The 21011-nt window shown below is 42.1% G+C and overlaps 1 protein-coding gene across 1 annotated transcript in view; it reads right to left on the bottom strand.

The window, feature by feature from the left end:
- RELN (reelin) overlaps positions 1-21011 on the bottom strand; it is a 429656-nt gene that overhangs the window by 200026 nt on the left and 208619 nt on the right. The window contains exons 9-10 of the mRNA XM_084811492.1: positions 12048-12144; positions 4641-4881 (exon numbers count right to left, since the gene is read on the bottom strand). Of these exons, the coding sequence (XP_084667618.1) occupies positions 4641-4881; positions 12048-12144 (338 nt within the window). The remainder of the gene's footprint in view (positions 1-4640; positions 4882-12047; positions 12145-21011) is intronic.

Here is a 21011-nt window from a genome sequence, read left to right as displayed (position 1 = left end):
AATCGATGCTTTCGAACTGTGGTGCTGGAGAAGACTCTTACGAGTCCCCTGGACTGCAAGGAGGTCAAATGAGTCAGTCCTATCAACCCTGAGTGCTCATTGGAAGGACAGATACTGAAGCTGAAGCTCAAATATTTTGGCCACCTAATGTGAAGAGAAAACTCTCTGGAAAGGCCCTGATGCTGGGAAAGACTGAAGGCAAAAGGAGAAGGGGACGGCAGAGGATGAGATGGCTAGATAGCATCACTGATGCAATGAATATGAACTTGAGCACACTCCGGGAGAGAGCGCAGGACAGGAAGGCCTGGCGTTCTATGGTCCATGGGGTCACGAAGAGTCGGACATGACTGAACGACCGAACAACAACTACCTGCTAATAGGTACTTGTTTTATAAATTTAAAAAATAATCAAAGGATCATGAGGATGCTACTAAAAAAAGTAAGAGGAAGCTGTACAAGACTGAAGCCAGACTGTCCATATCAGGTTAATAACCCACTTTTGTACTGAGCTGCCTACATGGACTTGCCCCCCAGCTGCTAGGTTCCACTTCTGGACTTGTCCCAAATGGCTGGGCTCTGTACCTGGGTTCTACCCCAGGACCTGCTTTGGACTCCACTCCAAGAACATCACCCAGAATTCCCAGCCAGGTACATTTTTTTTATTTAAAGAGTTTGCAATCCTAGGTACTAATTTGATTCTAGCCAGGGGAACACTTAAGGCTATGCTGAGATATGAACCTTGTAGTGGCAAAGTGGCCACCCTACTAAATGTATCTGTCTAAGAAGACTCCAGAATAAGCTATTTACAAGAGTGTTTCCCCACATAGGGAAAATTCGGTTCCATTATATTCAGTAGTAATTTAGAATAACTTATTAAAATATGTAAAATGACATATTTATTGTAGCTATAAGGTAACTGAGGGCAGGGATGTCCATCCTTTTTGGACTGGTGGACACATTTGGAATTTTGAGAGCGTGTCATGGGTGCTCTCACAAAATGGCTGCCATGGGGGGTTGTCCATTCATAAACTAGCTACATGGTGGCCATGTTTGGTCACAAAACACTCATTTTCCACAAGGCAAACTGCTGAGGCTAAAAGCAAAGTAACTTGTCCAAGAACTTACATACAAGGCACAGGTGGGGTCTAAGCTCCGAAACACAAAGCCACCCTTTTGCATAGAAAATAAAGAAGGTGCTGGAGGGTAGCACTTCGCTTTGCATCATGCCAGCCTCCCAGTTAAAAAATAACAATTAAAATCTTAATAAATAAAATAAAAATTAGGAAGGGCAGGGAGTCTGGTGGGTGCCAAGAGAGGTGTCCATGGCATATGGGTGTCTACGGACACCCCGTTGGGGCCCCCAGACTGAGAGTACCCTAGAACATGAGTTAGTAACAAAATCGCTCCTCTTTGCTCCAACATGAACTCCGCAGATAATGGGGTCCGTGCTGGATATGTCCACATTGCCTTCTTGTCATGTTCATATGGATACCTTTCAGTTGGTGCAATCTGAAGATGTCAGCAGGATTCTTGGAGGAGTGAGGCCTGTTGTGTGCCCACTCAACCCATGCACTTCTTGGCCTGTAAAATCTGACAGGGTGGAGCTTGACCGTTGGATGGTGGAGATTATGGATACCTCCCTTAGGAAGGATGTTATACAACATGTATTAAAGGAGATGTCAGGAATGAATATGAGCGTGTGGCGATGTCTAGCAGCTCAGATTCAGAAGGGGAACAGCCAGAAGAGGGGGAGGCTCCCTCCCTAGTGAGCTCAGATATGGCAAGGCCTTCTTCCCAAGACCTTGACTCACAGGTGGCTCAGCCTGAATGCCCTCCTCCATGAGAACCCAGGTCTCGGGGGGGGGGGAGTTAGGGGCGTGACTTGAGGGATGCTTGGGTCCATCGCAGACTGAAGTGGGAAAAATTAGAGGCGGAGCTCAGATACTCCACCAGGTTGGCTACGTGTGCAAGCCTATGTAGGAGGGAGTCACCATAAGGGAGGGGCATCCCTGTGAATCTAGTCTGGCCAAGACGTTCTTGTTCAGACTGCTGGCAACTGCTCTAACTTCCACATCAGCCCCTCTAATGATATTTGTAATTGTGTGGATTGGCTGTTTTCATTGCAGTCTGAGAGTTTCCTAGAATTTGCATTTGTAAGGAAGCTAGTCATTAATTAATAAAGTAGTGAGCCTGAAGCCTGGTACCCTGGAGTGTGTTGATTGCAAAGGGGGAGGACGAAGGAGACTCTACAGAAGAAGGCTTCATTAGATCCTGCAGAGCTGAATAATGGTCAGTCTCAAAATATCACATTTGGGAAAGGTGCTTGAGCATGTGGTGATAGCGCAGTTCTCGGTTTTCCTGGAGGAAGCTGATTATCTGGATCAAGGTTTCTGACCAGGTTGGTGGGCTGAAAGTGCTCTGGCCACCCCAGTGGATGACCTGTGTTGGGCGACAGACAGGAACCTGTGACTGTATTTATTCTTCTGGGTCTTTCAGTGTTTTTTCTGGGGTGCCTCACTGTATACTTCTGGGGTGCCACATCAGATAGGGACTGGTGGGCATTGAACTTAAGTGACTCTTGTCACTCTTGGAGTATTGGTCATATGAGGTGGTGCTGGAGACAACTGCTCCACCCCTGGTCAGGAATCTGAAGGGTAAAGCAGGGATTTATCTTGCCTGCCATGCTGGAGGAGACTGGCTGGAAATTTGGTTTGCTTTGTCATCAGTATGATGAACACTTTTTCATTAGAGCCTAGCAAGGCAGTAGAAATGATAAACTGGTGCCTGGAATTGCAATGGACTGTACAGGACTGAACACATCGGAATTCTATTCAGGTAAGATGGAAGTACTGCCAGTTGCGGTGGGGGGAGCTGTTCTGAAAGTGCATGCAAAGCCTCTCCTAGTTGTGGTTGTATGCCCCTTGAAAGATCAGGTTTGCAGCTTGGGAGTGTTTCTGGACTTGGTGCTGTTTCTGGACGCCCAGGTAGTGGCAGTAGTCAGGAGCACTTTATACCAGTATACGCTGGTATGCCAGCTGCACCCTTATCTGGAATAAGTGGACATGGCCATGGTTATTCATACTATAGTAACATCCCAACGGGACTGCTGTAATAGACTCTATATGGGGCTGCCTTTGAAAAGTACTTGGAAATGGCAATTGGTCCAAACTGCAGTAGAATTCACACAGCACATACGTCCAATATTATTCCAACTTCATTAGTCATCAGTTTGTTCATGGCCCCAATTCAAGATGCTATAGTTAAGCTTTAAATAATGGTTTGGAGCCACGATACGCAAAGGACTACCTTGTCTCATGTGTACCTACTCAAGTGCTTCAGTCAACATGGTTCGGGATCAAAATACCTGATGGAGTGCCTCTCCTGGCATGAACCGACCCATACACTACATTCAGCATCTAAGGCCTTCTTCAAGGTACCTACTCCAAGGGAGGCTTGAAGGATGGCAACAAGGGAGAGGTCCTTCTCAGTGGTGGCCCCTCAATTATGGAATGATCTCCCCAATGAGGCTCGCCTGGTGCCAATATTGTTATTTTCGGTACCAGGTTAAAACTGCCCTCTTCTCGTAGGCATTTGGCAGCATATAATGAGTTTTTAATCCGATATTGGATTTTCTTTGGCTGATAGATTAAAATTTGTTTTTAGATATATGTTGTCTCTCTGAGTGTTGTGTATATGTTTTTATGTAAATGGTTTTTGTACTTGGTATAATGTATTTTAATGGTTTTTAATTTTTGTGAACTGCCCAGAGAACTTCAACTATGGGGCGGGATAGAAATATAAGAAATGAAATGAAATGTCTGAAGCCCTGCTCCATGTTCCTCCTCCTTGGGGAGGAGGTGGGTGAGCACAAGAAACAACCTATTTGTGACTGTGCGGTTCTGGTACACACACATACATACAGCACCTCTGGCCTGGCCCTGCCTAGTCCAGTCAAAAAGCAGTGAAACCCTGTCTGTTTAAAAAAGTGTTTGGTTGCTAATGCTGTCTGCAGTCAGACACTGCTGGGTATTGTTTTTACCGTGATGCTGTTATTTGCTGCATTTTCATGTTTTAATGTGTTTTTGTATACTGTTTATCGTATACTGTTTTATAGCTGTTTTAATTCACTTTGTAAGCTGCCTTGGTGGTAGTTAGGACTGAATGCGTAGATGATTAAATGTAGTTAGTAAGTAAGCAAACAAGCAAGCAAGGAAATAAGGAAATAAATATCACAAAATTATTGTGAATCTGACGAAAAATTACTGGTTACGAAATGAAAACCATAGTTAATAGCCTTATTCTATTTAGGGAGTGGAAGAGTATAGTTGCAAAGCACAAAGGAGTAAGACCTGTATTGGTGTTTTGTTGTATCGGTGTCCTATTTTGATAGGGAGATATGCTTGGTCAGTTTTGTGCTGCATAACATTTGACATGATAACTCCTATACATAAAATGTCAACCTTTTTGGCAATCGTGATAGGAAAAAAAATCTGACAAAGTGAAATAATTAGAGGGACACATACCTCTTCCCTCTCTTGTATTTCATCCCAGAGAATAGGTGTTATTCAGTAGGCTCAGCAGATAATTAAATACTGTATGGAGTAAAATGTTTGCAAATTAGAAACCAAAATTAAGCAAACCTTAATGGTGGCTCCAGGGAAAAACAGCCAGTTCCCAGTGTCCACAGGATCAAGATCATCTTCTAAAACAATTTGTCTATGAGCTGCATTTATGATCAGAATATTGTCCAATGCCCAGCAGGCTTCATACACATCACCAGCATGGACATATTCCTGCTTCCATTGAAACTGAATGTTCTCTCCTTTGACTTTTTCAGGAAGGTAAAGAATGTGGATGACAGTGCTGACATTGGAAGGAGCTCTGTTGGATATAGAGATACAAAATAAATATTACAATTACTGTTGTTGTTACAGTTATAATAAAAACTTCTAAATTCATGGAGGATAAGGCTACTAGTCCTGATTGCTATATGCTACCTCCAGTATCAGACGCACTATGCCTATGTACACCAGTTGGGAACATCGGCAGGAAGATGCTGTTGCACTCATGTCCTGCTTGGGGGTTTCCCATGGGAAGCTGGTTGGCCACTGTGTGAACAGAATGCTGGACTAGATGGACCCTTGATCTGATCCAGCTTGGCCCTTCTTATGTTCTTAATTAATCATCAAACGCTTCAATGAACTCAGTCACAGTTCAGTAGTATTAAAGTGCATTTCCCCAAATTATGCCACATTTTGACATTATACTTCTAAAAGCGGGTAATTTAATAACTAGGCTACTGCTTTAAAGCATAAAGATTGATATGGAGCACAATTCTGCAAGAAACAATCCTGTGTAAGCCTCATGGAAATTAATTGGGTGTCATGGTCCCAGCCTTGAGCTCAGAGTCTGAGAAAGATAGGCGGAGCCAGTTCAGTTTTTTCCTGCTACTCTCCTAAAAAAAGATCATAGAATCATAGAATCATAGAATAGTAGGGTTGGAAGGGGCCTACAAGGCCATCGAGTCCAACCCCCTGCTCAATGCAGGAATCCAAGTCAGAGCATCCCCGATAAATGGCTGTCCAGCCTCGTCTTGAAGGCCTCCAGTGTGGGAGAGCCCACCACCTCCCTAGGTCATTGGTTCCATTGTCGTATTGCTCTGACACTCAGGAAGTTTTTCCTGATGTTCAGCCGGAATCTGGCTTCCTGTAACTTGAGCCCAGTATACAACTTGAGTCCTGCACTCTGGGATGATCAAGAAGAGATCCTGGCCTTCTTCTCTGTGACAACCTTTCAAGTACTTGAAGAGTGCTATCATATCTCCCCTCAGTCTTCTCTTCTCAAGGCTAAACATGCCCAGTTCTTTCAGTCTCTCTTCATAGGGCTTTGTTTCCAGTCCCCTGATCATCTTTGTTGCCCTCCTCTGAACCCTCTCCAGTTTGTCTGCATCCTTCTTCAAGTGTGGTGCCCAGAACTGGACACAGTACTCCAGATGAGGCCTAACCAGTGCTGAGTAGAGGGGAACTAGTACTTCCTGGGATTTGGAAGCTATGCTTCTATGAATGTAGCCCAAAATAGCATTTGCCTTTTTTGCAGCCACATCACATTGTTGGCTCATATTCAGCTTGTGATCGACAACAATTCCAAGATCCTTCTCGCTCGTAGTGTGGTTGAGCCACGTATCCCCCATCTTGTAACTGTGCATTTGGTTTCTTTTTCCTAGGTGCAGAACTTGGCATTTGTCCCTATTAAATGCCATTCTGTTGTTTTCTGCCCAGCGCTCCAGTCTATCCAGATCACTTTGAATTTTGTTTCTGTCTTCCAAAGTATTAGCTATCCCTCCCAATTTTGTGTCATCTGCAAATTTGATCAGCATTCCCTGCACCTCCTCCTCCAAGTCATTCATAAAAATGTTGAAGAGCACTGGGGCCAGGACTGAGCCCTGCGGTACCCCACTCGTTACCTCTCCCCAGCTTGAGAAGGTCCCATTGATAAGCACTCTTTGAGTCCGATTCTGTAGCCAACTGTGGATCCACCGGATCGTTGTTTCATCTAGCCCACTTCGAGCTAGTTTGCTCATCAGGATATCATGGGGCACTTTGTCGAAAGCTTTGCTGAAGTCGAGGTATATGATGTCTACAGCATTCCCACGGTCTACAAGGGAGGTTACTTGATCAAAAAATGAGATCAGATTTGTCTGGCAGGACTTGTTTTTGACAAATCCATGTTGGCTTCGAGTAATCACGGCATTGTTGTCAAGGTGCTCCCAGATGGATTGCTTTATGATCTGCTCCAGAATTTTCCCAGGGATTGATGTCAGACTGACTGGTCTGTAGTTCCCAGTTTCCTCCTTTTTACCCTTTTTGAAGATAGGGACAACGTTAGCCCTCCTCCAGTCATCTGGCACTTCCCCCGTCCTCCATGATTTCTCAAAGAGAATAGACAGCGGTTCTGAGAGTTCTTCTGCCAGTTCCTTTATTACTCTAGGATGCAGTTCATCTGGCCCTGGAGATTTGAACTCATTCAAAGTAATGAGGTGTTCCTTGACCATATGCCTGTCGATCTCAAGCTGCAATCCTGCCCCTTCAGCCTGTACTTCGCCTTGGCCATGGGGGTCATAGACCCTCTTTTGGGAGAAGACTGAGCCAAAGTAGGAATTGAGCACCTCTGCCTTTTCTTTGTCATCTGTTATCATTTTTCCATCCTTATTTAATAGCTGAACCACCATTTATTTCCTCTGCCTTTTACTATGCACGTAGCTGAAGAAAGCCTTTTTGTTGTTTTTAACATCCCTTGCTAACCTCAGCTCATTCTCAGCTTTAGCCTTCCTGACGCCATCCCTGCAATTCTGTGCTATCTGCCTGTACTCTTCCTTTGTTACTTGGCCTTCTTTCCACTTCCTATATGTGTCCTTTTTTGTTTTCAGGTCATCCCTAAGCTTTTTGTGAAGCCACATTGGCTTCTTCTGTTGTCTTCCACCTTTTCTTCTTGTTGGAATTGTTTGTGATTGTGCCTTGAGAATTTCCTTTTTTAAAAGCTCCCACCCATCTTGGACTCCTTTTCTCACTAGCATCGCTTGCCATGGGACCTTACTGATCATTGTTCTGAGTTTATGAAAATCAGCTTTCCTAAAATCCAGGGTACGCATTTGACTACACTCGGCTTTTGCTTCCCTTAGAACCAAGAACTCAAGTACAACATGGTCGCTTTCCCCCAGAGTTCCTGTAACTGCTACTTTATCCACTAAGTCATCTCTGTTGGTTAGGATCAAGTCAAGGATAGCCGATCCTCTAGTTCCTTCCTCTACTTTCTGTAGGAGGAAGTTATCCGCCACACAAGTCAGGAATTTCCTGGAGGGGCCATGTTTTGCAGAATTTGTCTCCCAACAAATATCGGGGAAATTGAAGTCCCCCATTACTACTACATCATGCTTCCTTAAAACATTGGCTATTTGCTTTTCAAAAGTTTCATCCTTGTCTTCTCCTTGATTGGGTGGCCGGTAGTAGACTCCGACCACCAGGTTCCTTTTATTCTTTGCTGCATTTATTTCAACCCAGATGCTCTCGATGGGGCTACCAAGCTCATCCTCCTGTATTTCTGTGCAGAGATATGTATTTTTCACATACAGTGCAACCCCACCTCCCTTTCTTTTCCTCCTGTTCTTTCTGAACAAGTTATATCCTTCAATTGCTGTATTCCTGTCATGAGAGTCATCCCACCAAGTCTCAGTTATACCTATCAGGTCATAATTTCCCTCTTGTATTAAGAGTTCAAGTTCGTTCTGTTTGTTTCCCATACTCTGGGCATTAGTATATAGACATCGAAGACCATGTGCTTCATAGTCTGGCTTTCTTCCTACATGTGTCTGAAGAGTATTATTGGGCACTATCAGAGCTGTTCTCTCCATTGCAGTGCATGCGCCTATGTCCATTGTTACCCCCAACATTACATCTCCCTTCCCCGTAGAATTCAGTTTAAAGCCCTCCTGATGAAGTTCTTCATGCTGTGGCCAAACACATTCTTCCCAGCCTTTGTGAGGTGTAACCCATCCCTAGCCAACAGCCCATCTTCCAGGAAGTATAGCCCGTGGTCCCAGAATCCAAATCTCTCTCGTCGGCACCACCTTCATAGCCAGTCATTCACCTGGAGTATTTTTTGTTCCCTTTCTATCCCTCTTCTAACTACTGGAAGGATGGATGAGAAAACTATCTGGGCCCCAAAGTTCTTGAGTTTCCTTCCCAAAGCTTCAAAGTCTGACGTGATCTCTTCGTAGCTCTGCTTGGCGGTATCATTTGTTCCCACATGGATGAGAAGAAAGGGATACCTGTCAGTGGGCTTTATGAGTGCAGGCAACCTTTCAGTCACGTCTCTAATCTGTCCTCCCGGGAGACAACATACCTGGCGAGTCCATGGGTCTTCGCGACATACTTGGGTCTCGATCCCACGCAGCAAGGAGTCTCCCACTACTACCACTCTTCTCTTCTTCTTCTTGTAGGCCTGGGTTTCATCGCCTCTGTTTGACTGACCTTTAGCCTCTTGCTCACTCTCATGCAGGTTCCCCTGTGATTCTTCCTCTGCAGGCTGTCCTCCAGTCTCATCTGCAAGTACCTGGAATCGGTTCCACAGCTCCACTGCTTCCACTGGTGCAGAGTGGCGTCTAGTTCTTCTTCTCCTAACTGTCACCGTTTTCCAAGAAGTATCCTCTATTCCATTTTTCTTCACCTTAGCATTTCCCACTGCCTCATCTTGCTGTTGCTCTTCAAGCTTCTGGTCTGCCCTTTGCTGCTGTAGTTCCCCCATTCTGTCCAAGAACTCTTCATATTCTCTTATTCCCCGGAGGGTCGACAGTCGCCGTTCCAGTCCACTTACTTTTTCCTCCAGCAGCGTGATCAACTTGCACTTGTTGCAGGTGTAAGCCATGTTGTTCTCAGGCAAGAAAACAAACACTGCACAGATAAATACTTCAACAGAATATAATATTTGCTTCACAGGACTATGCAATTAAATGATACCATGTGTTATAGTGAAAGAAAACCTTTTAGAATCCCTCATGTTGCGGTAGCAAAAACTATTTTCTTTAGAAAATATTGTGTGACTTTCAAAACTGTTGGTGCTGTAGGACAGGCCATCCAATGAATCATAAACAATTTCTTTTACTGAGTGTCTTCTGATTTGAAGCTAGTTGCCATGCTGAAAATTACTGCTCCTGCAGAGATTAAAGGTGTTGCTAAAACACAAACCACCAGTACTTTTGGAATGTAATAACACAGCCATGAAAAGACAATGGGAAACCCATACATCTCTCCCTTTTGATCAAGTGGATGGATTGGTAAACATGGCAGTGGTGCCTTTAGAGGATGCACCTAATTTCTGTTTTTATCATTCAATGTCTTTGGACTCCCAAATGGAATTGATTCAAATTGAGGGAAAACCACTGGTGAAATATGCAACACAATGAATCTTCAATATATAAAAAGTCTTAACCATAGGAATCTGATGGAAGTAATGATCAGAGAGAATAAAGCCTCGTGATATCCCTGTGCACTAGGGAAGTGTTCTTTGTATATTGCCTTGCATAAAGGTATGTTTTTTAAACTACTAGGTGGTTCAGAGAATGACTTCAGAGTCAAGCATATGAGCCCTATTAACAGGAACGACAGCAGCCTGCCCGAACCCCCATCCCAGTCCTCAGATACAGTTCCAGAAGTGCCTATCAACACTCCATTCACAGGTAAGGACTGAACCAAGGGATCATTATTGCAAAACCAGCTACATCACTTTGCAGAGCTCAGGACTAACTGGCAAGCCTTTATGTGAACTATGTACACATAAAGGTACAAGCGCTCCAGTTTGCAAATTGAGCTCTCTGCCTACAAAGGTTTATCTGTTCATTTCAGTGGAGTGACCAGCTCTCTACATCTGAAGGATGACATTTTACATCTCTACATCTCTACACCTGCCAGACGAATCTGATCTCATTTTTGATCAAGTAACCTCCCTTGTGGACCATGGGAATGCTGTGGACATCATATACCTCGACTTCAGCAAAGCTTTCAACAAAGTGCCCCATGATATTCTGATGAGCAAACTAGTGGGCTAGATGAAACAATGATCTGGTGGATCCACAGTTGGCTACAGAATCGGACTCAAAGAGTGCTTATCAATGGGACCTTCTCCAACTGGGGAGAGGTAACGAGTGGGGTACTGCAGGGCTCAGTCCTGGGCCCAGTGCTCTTCAACATTTTTATGAATGACTTGGAGGAGGAGGTGCAGGGAAGGCTGATCAAATCTGCAGATGACACCAAATTGGGTGGGATAGCTAATTCGAAGACAGAAACAAAATTCAAAGTGATCTGGATAGACTGGAGCGCTGGGCAGAAAACAACAGAATGACATTGAATAGGGATAAATGCCAAGTTCTGCACCTAGGAAAAAGAAACCAAATGCACAGTTACAAGATGGGCAAGACTTGGCTCAACAACACTACAAGCGAGAAGGATCTTGGAATTGTTGTTGATCACAAGCTGAATATGAGCCAACAATGTGATGTGGCTGCAAAAAAGGCAAAGCCTCTTTTGGGCTGCATTAATAGAAGCATAGCTTCCAAATCCCGGGAAGCACTAGTTCCCCTCTACTCAGCACTGGTTAGGCCTCATCTGGAGTACTGTGTCCAGTTCTGGGCACCACATTTTAAGAAGGATGCAGACAAGCTGGAGAGGGTTCAGAGGAGGGCAACAAAGATGATCAGGGGACTGGAAACAAAGCCCTATGAAGAGAGACTGAAAGAACTGGGCATGTTTAGCCTTGAGAAGAGAAGACTGAGGGGAGATATGATAGCACTCTTCAAGTACTTGAAAGGTTGTCACAGAGAGGAAGGCCAGGATCTCTTCTTGATCATCCCAGAGTGCAGGACTCAAGTTGTATACTGGGCTCAAGTTACAGGAAGCCAGATTCCGGCTGAACATCAGGAAAAACTTCCTGACTGTTAGAGCAATACGACAATGGAACCAATGACCTAGGGAGGTGGTGGGCTCTCCCACACTGGAGGCATTCAAGACGAGGCTGGACAGCCATCTGTCGGGGATGCTCTGACTTGGATTCCTGCATTGAGCAGGGGGCTGGACTCGATGGCCTTGTAGGCCCCTTCCAACCCTACTACTATTCTGTGATTCTATAAGGATCTGTACATATGATGTTGCCCTTTCCATTGACTGAGGCGAATGGATGAGCCAATAGGTTCTAGTTCACGGTCCCTATGCAATGAATTACTAGTACAATCAGAACGTTTCACAGAAAAATAGAAATATTAACTAAAGTTGTCTCCCTCCCAAAATCTAGGATGCATTCACTTATACTCAGAAGCACTATTCTTTGATTCCCTAACCTGTACTTTAAACCACTATGTAGGCATTTCCCTAAAACACATCTTGAACAAATGCTATTATAAAATAAGCAAAACTGAATAACTGAAAGAAAGAAAAAATGTCCAGCATTTTAAAACAATGGAATAAAATGAGAAAGGTTAAACAATTTTTTTTAAAACAAACCTAATCTTCTCCAGTTGAATCCAATCTGCAGAATTATTCTTGGAGTAGGACACAATGATGTTGGGATCTGAGTAACTAAAGCGACATGAACCCGACCCTGTAAAGAGCAATAACATTAAAAGTGTTATAACACAGCCAAAGTAATAAATTATCCTCCAGAGACATTCACTTCTGACTGAGTCCTTGCCACCATTATCAATTTTCCATATTTTAAAATTCTTTGATTGATGAAATTTGCTGTGATCTGTTGCTGCATAACGGCAGGATAATAATGCAAGCTCTCTCAGTCAGAAATAATGTGGAAATGATAAATCACAGCAGTGCAGCATAATCTGCTGTAGATTTCCCAAGGGAAGCCATAATAAATTACTAAAGACCCCCTATTCAAAAAGCACACTCAAGTAATGTTAAAGCAAAAATGAAGGGCCATGTGCCACACTTGCCAAGGTAAATATTTAAAGGCTCCCAGACATAAAGAGATTTCTTACGTATAAATGCCCTTATTGCAGAACCACTGGGCTTAAGTGCATTTATCTCTATATTGGATGTGGAACCTCCTACCTCTAAAAGTTAAAGTTCCCTTGGGAGCTATAAATATGAAGTAAAATCTGAAGAATTTGTTCAAAATCTAAGTGGAAGCCATTGTTAATATGTCACCACTCTTTTCTTGTGTGGGAGTGGTTACTAGGGTGGGCCTGCCCAACTTGTGAATCTACTCACCAAAGCGAGGACAGTTTACTAGCAGCAGCCATGAAATGCGGCTGGCCAGGTGTTTGACCCATTCTGAGTCATAGCTAATGGGTGGTGTTTGGCTTGGTGGATCACAAATTGTGCAGGCCTGCACATGGGGAAAGGGCTGTGATTAGGAAAAATGAGAAAGTAGGCTCTCCTCCCCACCTCTACAGCAAAATTCCCTGGCTCTCTTCATCTTCTCCATTACAATAATTAAGTCATCACTGCTGGATTTGGGCAGGCACAGTTTCAAAATAGAACTAACAACACCAAGCTACAGGGAAACAAATTTATTAGAAACATGCCATATTCTCCATTTTATCTTCAAGAAGTCATGAATAAGAAATAATTCTTGTTATACACTGATGCTTCACAATTTAGTTCTTCTGTTCAGAAAGTGAAGGTGGAATAGCTCTTTTTTGGAAACTGCTCCTAACACTATGATCTCCACCTCAAGGTGACTGTTAGCTTCAGCAATTCTGGCTATAAAATTGTCAAAACTGCAGTGGCATAGGCAAAGGGTGTTCTGTTTGTGACACGTCAGCAACATAATATGTACAGTTCAAAAAGGTGTCTACTTGGAAGATCATGATTAGGCTTACAAATGTTCAGCTATGTGGTTGTGAAATGGTGGTGTATGTAGAGAATAAAACATTCCCAACTAAATTACTTCATTTATCTACAGACCTAAAAATACACGTCAGGAGAGAAACCAGAATCTGTGATAACACCTTTTTGTTTCTTCTCTGTACTTTAACCACCTTTTAAAAAAAATTAAATTATGTTAAAAATAAACTTTCAAACTCTTACAAACATGTACAATATGTTCCAACATCCTTGTGTGAATATAGAGGCAACAGGGCTACCATTAATTAATGTTGCACCAACAAGGGTACGTTGCATTCCCAATTAAGTTCTTGAAAATAAATTGACTAGCAACTGCCCCTAGTTTATTTTTACTGACTTTTTACCATATTAAAAACAAATGAGGTAAGAAAAACATTTATATCCCATTTTTACCCATCTGCTGGAACAATCACTTTTACTGAATGACATCTGTTGCCATTTTCTAAATTTCTATTGCTCAGGAATTCCATGCTCTGAACCATAATAATTTATCATATTTCAGCAGCATTCAGTTTTAAACTGATTGATTTTAAATAGTATAAAGATAGCTGTTCTAAGGAAAAGATCAAAATAACAACATGAAGTTGGCTTTCTAAGTAGAAGGAACCACCTCTGTTCTGCTGCTCCTGAATATTATTCAAGGACAGCATCATGTAGGAATCAGGATAACCATTTGAGAGGGTTCTGATTAATACCTGTAAACGCTGGCAATTGTGTCATCAGTGAGTGTGTTCACTCATCAGTTTAAGCCAAAAAGTTTTGCTTACTAAACCACAATGTGAACAAGCAGTGTACTTGTGCATGTAGCCTATTCACTCCTGCTTTGTTCCTCCCTTTGCTCTTCCTTGCTCAGTTAAAACAGCACAACTTGGATGCACTATTAAATACCGTCAGAAAACAGCTAGGAAACACAAATGTCAGAAAAGAACATTCATTCTGATTACAATGATTACTCAGGCAAGCACGGAATTAAAAGATGGCCACTTAGGGAGACTCCACCAAAGAGGCTGCACATGTAGTTTATCTTAACATAGCTGAACTGTATGAATTTTATACTTCCAGGTGCTTGAATGCCTTTGAGACGACAGGCAGAGGCACTTAATTAGAGTCTCATTGGTAGGTGCCTGAGGGAATAGCCTTTGACTATGCCATGTTTATGGAAAGCAGATATACTCCCAGCAGTCCACAGTGTCAAATGGAGGCTTGTGTTTTACTCAGATAAGCAGGTTGTAATCTGTGAAGAGAGCAATTTTATGTTCGTTACCGTGAGCTGTGATGCCCTGAACCTCTAGAGAATCCCTTGAGAGCCACTGCAAGTGATTCAATGGACTGCACAAACAAAAGAGCTGGCTTTGTTCTGCTCTTCAAGGGAAACACATCTTGGAACAGGAATTGAACAGATATGAGAACGTATCTGTAAAATTGCACAAGTTGTAGAACCAGAACCAGAAAAAAAAAAAATCCCCACCCAAACTAATATATCTGCATGTACGGACAGGTGACTGATTCTTAGTTTTTGGATAGTCCAGTAACTACTTTAAATTTATATTATGGCTTATGTTACTGCCACCACTTGATTGGTATTAATTAATTAGCTTTCAGTGAATTAAAGCTACAATTTCCTATTCTTATTTATTTGGTTACTTAACGAATAAAGTTGGGTATGTGCAGAGCAGAATATCTGTCAGGTTAAGGCAATGATCTCAGCTCTGTCTCTCAAACTGATGGGACCTTTAACACTTGGATAGTAAGTCCCATTCTAGGTATTTCTGTGCTGGAGCACCAAATCTTCATAAGTATTATTAGTTTTATAGAGACCTTAAAAGATTGCTTAATGCTCCCCTAGCAGAACGTTAACAATTAATTCCATCTTTCTTTTACACACTGACATCAATCCCTAAAATGCTGCCTTTTGAATAGCACTTTGTGTCCATCTGAGATACTGATGCCAATGGAACTTCGAATGAATAATTCCATTATCTATGCATTTCACATATATTAGGGCACAATCCTATGCATGTTAAGAAGGAAAAAAGTCCTACAACTCCCAGCATGCCCTTGCTAGCATGGGATGCGAAGGAGCTAAATGAGAATAATGTGATCATTTTTATATTATAATTGTGATTCTCCCTCTTTGTGGCATTTTACACAGTGCTTTTCTAATCCTTTGTGGCATTTTACACAGTGCTTTTCTAAAAGAACAGTGTGAAAACCAAAAAAACCTCCCAAACCCCTTATAAATCATTCCGAAGGAAAACTATATTTTTTTTCTAAATATCTACTGATCAAATAACTGGAATAATTTTACTTAAACAAAAAATTCTATTCCAATACAATATTCCAGTGAAGATTATTTTTATAATCTCTTTATAAACCAGTATTTATTATCCAAGAAAAACTAATCCCATAATGGCACATGCTTCTGCTTCCAAAGGAAGCAAAATGGAATTTGCCAAACCGAAGACTCAGTGTGCTAAACTGGAAGGCTGATTTGTTGTGGCTTATTTTCATTGCTTTACTATTTATCCTAAATCTCCAAAAATGCATAAAACAGAACATTTTGAGAAAACTAAGATGGCAGCTGCAACTGTTGCCACTTATTTCGTTATCGTATGGCACATTCACATCGCGTTACAATAAAAACATGGAGCGTAATAAATATGAAATATAAAATATAAAATATAGACAGGAAGATCACAAACGTATATCTAGGTCACAGATATAGTTTTTCTTCAGTTGTCACAGCCAGGAAATCAGCAAAGTCTCCATTGCAGGCTCGGTTTTGACACTCTTTCACTATGTGTTGGATAGTTTGTTTTTCATCCCCACAATCATAATTTGATGATGTTATTTCGCCCCATTTATAAAGGGCATCTGCACATCTTCCATGACCCGTGCGAATTCAGTTCAAGGTTGTCCATATCGCATGGGGCTGGTCAAATCCAGGTGGTTTTTCCAAGATGCAGGGCAAGTGTCATCATTGTGGAGGACAGTTTCCTAGCCAACGTAGTTTCCATGTGTTGTGGATATTAAAATCATCTTCTAGAAGATCTTTAGTGGTAGAACTGTCGCCACTGGAGGCCTGGAATGGAGGCCCAGCAGGCATCATAGTTTGCAGTGGGCCCTGGAGGGCTGGCAATGTCAGGCCAACTCAGGAGGTAATGCACTGGAGCCTGACTGCAAGAAGTCCCAGCTTGAGACCCTTGGTTACTTTTATTCCCATAGCATGCATCAGTTCCAAAGTCTGAGCGATGTGTCAATATGGAAAGTCACTGGGCTACTCCCCTGCCTGCCTCCTGCACCTGCCCATATACCAACTCCTCATCTTGTCCTGCGTCATCTTCCTTTGTTATACTCATCCTCTTACTTGACTGCCTGTGACCTGGGCCTGTAACATTTGGCCTGCTTAAGGGACTCAGCAATGGCTTACCTCTTCTGCCACACTGGTCAGTGCCCCACCATCCCCTAACCCTGGAAAGACCTAGAAAATGATCTACTGTCAATAAGTGTCATGCCAGGTAAGTACTGTTGCCTTCCAGGTGCTTGGTAAAATGCCAAACTGACACTGACTAAAGACCAAATTTATTCCTTGGCCTCCAGATGCTACGTTGCTTTTCAGTGCAGCATCCGCGTCCCACATTGTTGCTCTGAGATACCACACAAGCAGCTACTGCTGCTTAATGACAGTAGAATCTCCACACTATCAAGAGACTACTTTCTCTTATGGAATTCCATTTGACTGAGTTTCTTTGTATAGGAATCACAGGAAAAAGCTCAATCTTAGGGCAGAAATATTTGTTCAAGAAGGGAACACATCTCCTTTCTGAGTCCCTCATATAAGAGGATTAAGAGACAAGCCAACTCTGAAGTTTGGAATATCAAAATTCACCCATAGGCTTTTTATAATGAAGGAATGATTTGTCTAAACTTATTATGATGAGAACATATTAAAAAAACCCAGGCACTTAGCTTTTTAAAAATAAAATTCTAATAGTCTCATACCCGATAGAAACAATGGAAAGAAAACAATGTATATCTAAAGATCTGTGCAGCTCTTAAACAGATAACATACATGTTTTGTTTCAGCAAATGCCTCAAGCATCTGGATATGCTGAGCAAAAACAGTCTCCATAATATCCCCAGCCACCTTCCCATCAGCCTTAGTTGCTCATGAAAAATAACAGAAACCATTTAGGTCAAATATTCATTGGACTGATTCAGACATAACACTAAACCATAGTTTGCCTTGGTAAGCCAACCTGATATTTGTAAATCCCTAATCAATATTAAGCTGTTTTCTCTGGTCTAGCTTGTTTGTACAAAACATGCTTGAACAATATAGTTCATGTTTTCCCCCCGTTTGTCTTTTGCATGTGAAAATCAGTCTGCTGTCTAAGTTGCAATCATATATACACTTGCCAGGAGATTAAACCCAATTGAAGTCAATGGGTCATATCCGAGTAAACATGTATAGGACTGGACTATTATCCCATGTAAGGTGTTCTAGCATTTACCCAGTAAGTAGTGTTTCCAGATACCAATAATTTATCTCAAATAGCTTGTGAAGATGGTCTAATTTTTGTAGCCAAAGCTCCCGTATTACATTTAGTTGCAAAAATCCTTGTATTTTTTAATGGGGGAGTATACATTCTTTAAAACAACAACACTAGAATAGTTCCGCAGTGAAAACTTGTGATATTTTGGGTGACTACAAATAGACCATTTACCAAGTGATAATTTAGCATTGTGGACTACATGCAGTCACTTGGAGAACTATTATCTGTAGCCTCTGTTTATCTTTTGCTTTCCTTTTCATGCATCTGCACTGAATCAGAAATCTCAGTAACATTTCCCTCATCACCTGAGTGTGCACTACAGAGACAACCAACTCTCAGGATTGCCAGGTTTCAACTTGGAGAACCTAACTTTACTTTTAATGTTAAGAAAGCAGTAAGAGACTGTCACTGAGCCTATGGCCTATTGTCTCTCTCCCTCATCCTTCTTCTTACCCTTTACTTTTCTGCTCTGGGGTATTTGCTACAGCAGCTTTCCCCAGACTGGCACCAGATGGGTTGGACTACAACTCCTACCCCCAGTTTTGACCCAGAATTCAGACCAATTTGGAGGCTCCCTACTTTGATGCAGGTACCAACCCCGAGCTGAGGGCTGGAAGTCCAAAGATTCATGTCTCCCATTGACTATCATGGGAAATTTAAAAATCACAATAACTTTCTCTCTCTCTTTGGATGCCATTTGCAGGCATAGTAGCCCCTTAGGAGGGGATTACACATGCCAAATATCAAAAAAAAGAGATTTATGTCTTCTTATGCTATATGCCTTTATATTTTGATTTTTTTTTTAAAGGGAATTGCTGATAACTTTGCAGGGATAGTTGCCCATTCTGAGGGCCTGCCACGTTTCAGATGAACAGACACAAGGGGTTTTGTGCAAGAACAACCTTGATATTTTGAGGTTATGCAGAAGAGGATGGATTTATGCCCCTATGTTTCTTGTAGACCAGTGTTCTGAAAATTACAGGCAGCCTAAATGTATCCCTACGTAAGAAAACAGCAACATTTCAAGGGATAGGTAAAGTGCTTCATGTGGATGGGAAGTTCTCAAATTGGGGGGGGGGCAGAGGGGAAAGTGATTGGGAGCCCCTTCTCTCACCCCATTTTTTTGGCAATTTGTATGAAAATGGTACACATCATAGAGATTTCTCCAGGTAAGCCATCTGCAAAGTTTCAGAAGGATAGTTCCAGGGGCTAGTGAGTTATGACGACTGAAAACCAGTTTAAGGCTTTTTTCATAGTGAAGCCTGGTGGCACTGGAAGAATGGCCATCTCCCAGTCCCAATCCTTGCCCTTCCCCAAAGCACAGTGATTGGAGTCCGTGGTAAAATGTACCCTAGGATTAGAAAGTGGACCTCTCAGTCACTCAACCTCCCTCACCCTCCCTTTCCCCACTCTCCCTGCTCATCAGCGTTTTTGAGAAATGAAACCAAATGACACTATTTGGAGAGGAGACAGAATGTCTGCATCTCTGAAACATGAATTGGTAATGAAGCTTTGTTCTGGCCCTGCTTCAGTTCTGGTAGCTTCAGAGGGAAGCCCAGTTTGCCTAAGGAAGCACCAGCAATGGTCTGAAGGGGCTTGTATTCTGTTCAGGCTTCATCCAAATCCAATGCACATCCCATATACATGTCAATATGTTTTTACATCTGACAGGAATGTGAGTGTCACCACATCTCTACAGATGTATATGTTTGGGAAGGAATAGTAGCAGGTGGCAAGGTACTGGCTGCTCCTACAGCTGATTCCCCCAAATTTCTAAATCACACATCTTGAAACTTCTTTTTTAAATTCCAAGCAATGTACATCTCTACAAAACACAGCTCATACAGAAAACACATTCGCATTTGCCAGTTCTCAGACATTAAAATGCCACTTTACATTTAAACTAAGAGCTCATGCCCAGCTTCTGTCTCTGTTAGAGCACTTTCCCTCTTCCCTGCTGTCTACATGTACATCAGTTCAGTCATTAATCCATCATTATTGTGAGTCACCTTCCACAGATGGGCTATGAATGATCATGTTCGGGGGACGTCCAGGGACATCACTAAGGAGAGAACACTGGCTTTGTGAGTGAGATGTAGAGACTATTTTGGCTAATGAACCATGCTAATATCTCATGGCAGCTGAGCTTTAAAACTCTCGTGTGATCCTCCTCAGCCCTAAACAGTGCAATTAAAAACTCTGCTTGAAAAGATCCCTAAGGTGCTGCCTTTAAATATCTTAATTAGGAGTAATCCCATTGCACATTATAGTAACTCAGAGCACTTCATCTTGCTGAAATGTACTAACGTACAAGGAGGAAAATGTAAAAATAGTTGGAAATAATCTGACACTGGGGCAGATAGGAAGAAAAGCAGGAAAGCATTTGAATTAAGAAGCACCAGCAACAATTTATAATAATTCTTAGTGAACACAGACATCAGACATCCTAGTTTGAATCTGCATTTATACATAGTGAAAGCTATCTCCGTGAATGATAAAAAATGGTTTCATGGGTCAGTAAGTTGACAAGTAAATAAACCGGCAGGAAAAACTGTTTATCTCCTCTATTAAATAACTATCAGCAGCTCCATATTTTGGATGCTTGTCTTTAGTAGAGCCCAGCAGTGATTGAACATGTGGTACCACTTGAAACTGCATTTAATGAAATTGTCTCAGGGAAATTATCCTTTCATATACATCATCTAAGAAGCTTTTGGATTTAGCATGAAATCTGGGCCATTTTTGCTTAAATCCTTAGCCATTATCCATTCCTCTTAACTCAAAATTACTCCATTCAAGCCTGGTATTTTGGCAGTGGAAAAGAGCTAGCTGAAAGACATGCATTCAGCTGTTGCCCAGGGTATTCAATGCACAGTCAGTAACTACCATAACGTACAGAGTATTAGGATCTTGAAAAATGCTTTAAAACAAGCAGAAAGAAAGTGTTAACAGCTGAAAGACATGATGATCAGCAGCCTTACTTGAAGTACCTGCTGCTGGACGGTATGGCTTTAGACTGCAGGTGGGAATCTGAATAATTGAATGCTCT

This window comes from Heloderma suspectum, chromosome 7, assembly GCF_057233095.1.
Source record: "Heloderma suspectum isolate Gila_16-S chromosome 7, 16-S_ref, whole genome shotgun sequence".
Taxonomy (NCBI): Eukaryota; Metazoa; Chordata; class Lepidosauria; order Squamata; family Helodermatidae; genus Heloderma; species Heloderma suspectum.
This window is presented reverse-complemented; position numbering and strand designations above follow the sequence as displayed.